The 7,733-nt window shown below is 44.5% G+C and overlaps 1 protein-coding gene across 1 annotated transcript; it reads right to left on the bottom strand.

Annotated features, from left to right (window-relative positions):
* Positions 1-5,882: 5,882 nt before the first annotated feature.
* LOC149844006 (ethylene-responsive transcription factor ERF069-like) lies at positions 5,883-7,482 on the bottom strand. Its single transcript, XM_090002015.1, has one exon. It carries the CDS (start codon positions 6,838-6,840, stop codon positions 6,055-6,057), a length of 786 nt encoding a protein of 261 aa, XP_089858141.1. The 5' UTR covers positions 6,841-7,482; the 3' UTR covers positions 5,883-6,054.
* Between the last annotated feature and the right edge of the window lie 251 nt (positions 7,483-7,733).

The raw sequence follows: 7,733 nt of genomic DNA, 5'->3' as shown, positions 1-7,733 counted from the left end.
CATTCAATATTGAAGTCCCTCAGTGTTTGTGGTACTCTTGATGGTCAAGATTTATTTGGGATGTAAATGGTTCAGATTCAGGTCGGATATCTGACCGAATCTGAACCCCTTTAGTCAGATTCGGTTGGCAAAGTTGGATCCTATTAAATAATGGGATCTGGACTTGGTATGGAGTTTTGCATCCAAATTTGAGAAAAAACTGAATCTAACTTCATGTAATGTTGGATTTTGAGTTGGGTCCAGTGCGGTTTTTAGATGTCTTTTGTTTGGCTCCGAATTTGAAACCAGATACAATTATGCTTGATCTGATTATGTTGATCTCGATAATGCCTAGATCTGAACCCGAACCCGTTTGCCAACAAACATTATGACAAAATGCGGAGGGTTTGGATTTACCACCTTATCCAGATACACAAACTAATGTTTAGGTTGTTATATCTAAATAGGTGCCGATCCATGTTAGCTCTTTGGTCCTTTCTCGTGGGGAGTCTATTTTTGTCCTTTGACTGAAGATTCATCACAGTAAACCTAGAGTGCTTTGCCCTTTGGTACCTTTGTTCTGATCTCATATGGGGGTCTGCCTAACCCTATCATTATTATACGAAAAAAAATCTATGCCTCTAGAATGTTGTGTGGGACCCAGACGAAAACGACCTAGTTTTTTGGAAAAGATTCGATGCAATCGCTTTATTACACGTGGCGGAACTGCTACCGTCGATGACCAATTATTGTGGTCTCCGTGGAGTTTGTTCCGACCAGTCAGGCGAAAATTTAAGGATAAAGCTCTGGGTCTTGTCGTATGGGTCAAGCCTTCTTTTGTCCGACATGGAGTTAATTACGAAAATGTACATCCTAGATTTTGGACTTCATTAAGGGCTTGTTTGGGGGAGAGGTTGTGGAAAGGAATTAGATTTAGGGGTGTGAACGGGTCGGACCCTTGCTAAAATGGGTGGGTCTAAACCTGGATCCAATTAAATGATTCAGGTATCAGATCTTTATTCGGGTCTGATCGGATTTTTATAAGAAAAATTATACCCTGATCCGATGAGAATTACATAAACCAGAATGGGTAAAATAATATTTTTTAAGTTTTTTACATTGAAAATTTACTGATCTTGACGGGAACTCGGTTCAGACCCAGGTTTGGTATAAATTTTCTTAAACCATACCCAACCCATTTAATAATGGGTCCTCATGGGTCTGACCTGGATAATTAATCAGACCCCCTTCTTTGTAACCAAACCCTGACCCTGCACAATCTGGTATGGGTAGAGATTGCCTCATACCTGATCCGTAGCTGAATATGAGTAGGACTCAATGCTATCAATATCGACTTGGACATTGAATCGTCTTGAAAATGATTTAGGTGAATTCGGATTTGGAGTCGACTCCAATTGAGTCGCTCAACTTTTAACCAAAAAATAAGATGTCACAAAATCATTAAAATAATATTAAAAATATTTGTGACATTTTTATGTCTTTTTTAAAAAACTAGCCGAATCAGCCTTGTACCGGATTGATTTCTGGTCGATACGATTTTAATTGTCCGATTAGCAACGATACTGACAACATTGGTGGAACTTGAGTCGAATGATTTTCAAGGTCTTCCTCAAAAAAAAAAATAATTTATTTGCAAAAGTCATCCCTACTTGATGGACGATATCCAAAAATGTCTCTATCTTATATAATTTGTCTAAGTCTTACATTTGAAAATGTTAGGAGAAATGCATTCTTCCGTCATGTTAAATCTAGCCGAGCCATGGTTAGCAAAATAAAAAGGGAAGATGATTTTGAAAAAATGGAATAAGAGGACGGTTTTTTGGTTTTTTATAAGGGAGGGATGATTATGAAAAAAAAAACTAAAAGATTTCCAAGTTCAATATTTCTTGTTTGGCACAATAATTCAAGGGCCCGTTTGATTGCGGGGACAGCAGTGTTCTCCATCCTCGCAAGGCATGGGGCCCACACACCCTCATGGGCATGTCCAGCGCCATCCCAACTCTCCCGCTGGAGCAGGGATGTCTGAACAGCACTGGACACCCCTCAAAAAAAGGAAAAAAAACCCAAAAGACTCTCCACCTGACCCCGCACTCCCCCCCCCCCCCCACTGCTTCTCGCATCAACCTTTCTCCCCTACCCTTTCAGCGTCAGCATGGCCACATCTGGCATCCTCTCTCTCCGGCATACTCACATCCCACCTCAAGGTGCTCTCTCTCACGATTAGAGTTTAGGATTAGGGTTTTTAGTTTTCTTTTTACTTAGACTTTAGGTGCTCTGTATTTTAATGGATTTCTTGTGTGAATGCATGATTGATTTTAGGGAGGGATTTTTTGGTATGTTCAGATTTTAGGGTGCTTATTTTGTAATTTATTGAGTGAGTTTTTGCTAAAAATCTGTTTTTTTTTTCGGTATGCTTAGATTTTAGAGGTTTTGCATTTTAATTCTTTTTTTTGTAATTTATTATGTGGATGATGCTAAATTTAAATTTTTTGTAACATTTAGATTTTAAGAATTTTGTATTTTAATTTTTATTTTTGTAATTTATTGAGTGAATGATGCTAAACGCAATTTTTTTTTCATATGCTTTAGATTTTAAGAATTTTGTATTTTAATTCTTATTTTTTGTAATTTATTGAGTGAATGATGCTAAATCTGATTTTTTTTTTATAGAGTAAATGCATGCTATCGTACCCATATTTAGTATATTTGTCATAGTTGTCGACAAAGATGAATCAAACGTGAACACATGGATGGTAATGTTCCAACATGATTGATGCAAACGCCGGAAAAAAAAGATTGTCACTGTACAAGACCGAGTCAGAATAGGATGTCCTTGCCCAGCATTATCCGTGAATCAAATGGGCTGAAGGGCACAAAAAAAGAAAGGGGGAGTATAAACCACTTCCAAGTCCTTCCTCCTGTTTTTTATTCTTTGGCAAAGAGGAGGTAATTGTCAATTCTTTTTTCTTTTGGAAACACAAGCTGGGGTTAGGCAGATCCCCCACCAGTTACGCAACATATCATTGGGTTTTGAACTTGCAACATCCCAACACATGATGACGTGCACTAACAGCTCCTACCAAACAAGCGGAGCCTCCCGGTAATTGTCAATTCCTTCTCTGATAAAAAAATTTCTATTTCTTATACGAAGGAATATGAATTAACTACCAACAGGGGTCTCAGCTTGTCTGGTAGGCCTGCTGGGACGTTGCAAGTTCAAATCCCAATGGTATCTTTCCCTAACTGGTAGGGATCTACCTAACCCTAGCTTGCCTTTCCAAAAAAAAAAAAAAAGAATAAGCAGCAGGCGGGCCCATTAAGTCACCCGGTTCTCAGCTGGGTTGTCATAAAAAAAAAATTACACAGCATCTCTCTCTCTCTGGGTGGCAATCGGGTCGGGTTGGCGGGTCGGGTTGGTGTGTCAGCATACCTCAACCCGAACCCGACCCGTTTATTAAACGGGTCGGCTGTGGCAAACACGAACCCGACCCGTTTAATAAACGGGTAACCCGACACGACCCGCCAACCCATTTAATAAATGGGTTGGGTCGGGTAAACGGGTTTTCAGGTTCGCGGGTCAGGTTGGTGGGTCGGGTTGGTGGGTTGACGGATCGGGTTGGCAGGTAGGTAGGTTGGCGGGTCGGTGGGTCGGGTTGGCGGGTCGACCCACCCGCCTAACCTGTTTATTAAACGGGTCAGGCGGGTTGGCATACCCCTAACACGAACCCGACCCGTTTAATAAACGGGTTAGGCGGGTCGACCCATTTATTAAACGGGTTCATTTTTTCCAAACCCGAACCCGCCTAAGAGGCGGGTTGGCGGGTCGTGTCAGGTTTTGCCACCCCTCTCTCTCTCTCTCTCTCTATATATATATATATATATATATATATATATATATATATATATAGTTAAAGAACCCATCAATATTTCATTAATTTTCCCAAGTACTTCACTAATCCTCTTAAAGGTAGCTAATGCTTCACAGAGAGATCACCCCCATTTAAGTCTTTGCTTTCATGTCTCTCTTGTGATGAGGAGATTGTGACTTCTCATTTATGAATAAGACTATCGTGCCATGGGCTTCTTTGTCAAACCACAACTGGCACTCATATATTGTCAGGGCAGATTTTAATCGTTCATTCACAAAAGCAGTGGGGGGGAGGTGACGACCATTTTGGTTGGGCTATGACGTCTTTTATGATCATCCACCGTTGGCATTGATGGGCCAAAAATAATGCCCCACAGTTAACTCCTTCTGGTCATCCTTGTGTCACCCAAAGGAGATAGATCCCCTCCTGATAGAGGTGGCGAAATCTGACACGACCCGCCAACCCGTTTCGGGTTTGGCTTAAACGGGTTGGTGTCATAAACGGGTTGACCCACCTAACCCATTTATTAAACGGGTCGGGTTCGTGTTAGGGGTATGCCAAACCGCCAACCCGTCTGACCCGTTTAATAAACGGGTTAGGTGGGCGGGTCAACCCGTTTACCCGAACCTGACCTGCCAACCCGCCTGCCAACCCGTTTACTCGAACCCGACCCTCCAACCCGCCCGCCAACCCGTTTACCCGACCCGACCCGCCCGCCCATTTACTCGTTTACCCGAACCACCAACCTGTTTACCCGACCCGTTTATTAAACGGGTTACCCATTTAATAAATGGGTCGGGTTCATGTTTGCCACAGCCGACCCGTTTAATAAACGGGTCGGGTTCGTGTTGAGGTATTCTGACCTGCCAACCCGCCGACACGACCCGATTGCCACCCCTACCTTCCGATGCCGTTGATCTCAAGATGAACGGCATCCAAAAACTTGGATGGGCCCACTATTTTATCCGATGTAGTTCATAATTCGGATTTTTTAAGATGAACGACATCCAAGGTGCCTCCGATGTGATCCTCTCTCTCAAAAAGAAACTTGTTGGAGAGCTTTGTAGTTTGTACTCTTCACCTGGCTGGTTGCAAACTTGCAACGTAATATATTTTTCTAATAAGCTTTTAACTTTTTTTTTTTATTTCCTTAAAAAACAAATTTTTTTTTAATTTATAACCCAAAGAAACAGCAGTCGGCACAAAGACCTAGTCGCGCTGGCTCAGCCAGCCATACAGTAGGTATAAAACCTCAACAGTAGGTGTAAAAAACAGGTTACCTTCTACCACTTTCATATTAGGGTACTCGAGTATGCTTGCACAAATCCCACATCTCATATACCTTGGATGAGCTTCGATGAGAACCGTCCGATGATAGGTTTGGATCGTTCGGTTTGAGAACCATGAGACCAAATTAGTTTAGAGTAGGGCTGTTGTAGTTTAGAGTAGGGCTGTTGAATGGGTCAGATATCTGACCCATTAGGGTGAATCCAAGCCTGCCCAGATAACTATTTGTCAGATTCAAGTATGGTTCAGGTTTTGTCGAGTCAAGCAAAAGAAATCCCAAATATCCATACAATATGAGGAGCTTATTTCCATTAAAAATGCATATAGAATAACCCAAACCTGACACTCATGATCCCAGGCAGGTAATTGGCATGTTTCCCCTCTTGGAAGTATTTCATAAAGGAAATTAAAACCAAACTCGTTATGTGAGGGCTGATTCTATGTAATCACTTAATGGTGTACAAGACAGCAAATGGGCCAATGACAGGGATTGGATCAGGGTCCGGTTCAGGGTCAACATCATCCCAGAAAACAGATTCTACTACTAACCCGAATGGACCAACCCGTGTACCTTTGATGGGTCCATCCGGGTCTTGTGGTGCATACAAGGCTTGCTTGAGATATTTTTCTCACTTCATGTAATACAAAAACTCTCAACAGGGTACGTTTTTTTTTTTTATTCAAGATGATTAAATTACGTTACACAAAAGAGGGGGATCTAAAAAAAGAAAGGAAGAAAAACGTAGAAAAACAAACAAAAATGGGGTTTGGAAGGGGAAGTTACAAAATCTGCCACCCCATTTTACCACGTGGCAGCGCCGACGGAAGACGACAAAATAAGGGTGCCGAGGGAAGCGCGCGGGAAGCGGGATTCCCCGAAAAAAAAAAAACAGAAGAATCACGACGTTGACGAGGGAAGGAAATCGCCGATCTGGAGCAAGAGGTCGTCCAGCTCGCCGAAGTCGTCCCGCCAATGCCTCGCTCGCCACGCCACGTCGGAGGAGAAGGGAAACGGAGAGGACGGGGGCGACCAGGAGAAGACGTCCACCCCGAACCCGAACGGTTCGAATCCGGAATCTGAGATGGAGAGCTCCAACACGGACTCGGAGGGCGTCTTGACGAACGGAGCGGCGTCCCCGATCGACGGCGGGAGGACGGACGTCGGAGAGGAGACGAACGGCGTCGGGGGTGGTTTGGAGAAGTTGGTGACCGCGTTGGGGCCCTTCAGCCTCACAGCCGCGTCGTCGTAGACGGTGGCCGCCTCCTCCGGGGTGTCGAACGTCCCGAGCCAGAGTCGCTTCCGGCTGGTCGGGTCGCGGATCTCGGCGGACCACCGGCCCCAAGGCCGCCTCCGGACTCCCCGGAACTTCTCCTTCCGCTCCTCCGGCACCTCTGCCGCATCCTGGCGGAGTTCCGTCCGCCGCCGCTCTACAAGCCTCCTGCGCTTCCTCGCCGGCGTTGGCTCCGGCGGGGCCGCGATCTTGATCTCGATCACGTGCTTCTTGACCCGTAGCCTGCAGAAGCGCCCGCCTTCCTCGTCGCTCGACGAGTCGGTAGCGTCTACGTCGTTGAAGCAGACCCGGACAACCTTAGGCCCGATCCTCCTGCCGGAAATCGAGGCAGTAGAGAGATCGCTTCGGCCGTTGGCTTGTCGTCCGATCGCCCCCGGAAAACTCCTCGTCATGCCTTCGGGGACACCTCTCCAACATCAAAAACGAACGCCGTCAAGAATCAGAATCCGGAACTTCGACGAAGAATCGGGCGATGCTCCGGTACTTCTAGAACTCTCTAGAAGCCCCTGTTCTCTCTTCGCGGATCGGACGCAGGACGATCGTGAACGTGAAAAAGAGGAAGCTTTCTCCGCTTGCTCGTTTTTCCTTCTATTTCAATGCAAATCGAGTAGGGTTTTAGGTCAAAGGAAGTCAAGATCAGGGTTTTAGCTTTCTCTTCTTCTTTTTTTCTCGCCTCTTCTTGCTTAGTGCTTTAAAAGGGAAGACCGCAAACGAGGAAAGTTCTCAGAAATAGCCAAAGGCTGCCTCTCGCCCCCGTGCGTGCCTCCGCTTTCCTGAGCGGGGGAATACGATTCCCTCAATTCTCCTGCTTTTCCTTTCACCGATCTAGGGCTCCTTTGGATCCTCACAAGGTGAGGGAAGAAGGAAAGGAGGGACCTTTATTCTCTCCCTCCGAAAATCTTAGTAAAAGAGAGAAAGATCGAAAAGGAATAAACTTTCCGGAGGTTATTTCAAGTAAAGGAAGGGAATCCGATGATCGGAAAACAACCAGTTGGAGAATCAGCCGGCGGTTAAACAGATCTCCTATTTCTTCCTTCTCCTCTAAATTTTTTTTTCTGAAGAGAAGAGAAAAGGGAGCATAGAAGGAGCAAGAAGGGGCAGTGGGTGTATTTATATTCACACTCTAAGGTCTATAGTGCTGGCTGAGTCAGTACGGATTCTAAAAAAAAGGAGAAAATCTTCCCCATTGAGACCTCAAGCATGAACAATCAATGTGGGGTGCTGCTCAGTTAACATAGACACGTTAATTAACAAATTTTTTTTTTTACATTTTACATATGTTTAT

The sequence above is a fragment of the Nuphar pumila genome, chromosome 3 (assembly GCF_984573655.1).
Source record: "Nuphar pumila chromosome 3, dmNupPumi1.hap1.1, whole genome shotgun sequence".
NCBI lineage: Eukaryota > Viridiplantae > Streptophyta > Magnoliopsida > Nymphaeales > Nymphaeaceae > Nuphar > Nuphar pumila.
This window is presented reverse-complemented; position numbering and strand designations above follow the sequence as displayed.

Excerpts from the sequence above, each read along its gene's own strand:
- LOC149844006 (XM_090002015.1), bottom strand. The coding sequence starts at position 6,840 with ATGACGAGGAGTTTTCCGGGGGCGATCGGACGACAAGCCAACGGCCGA.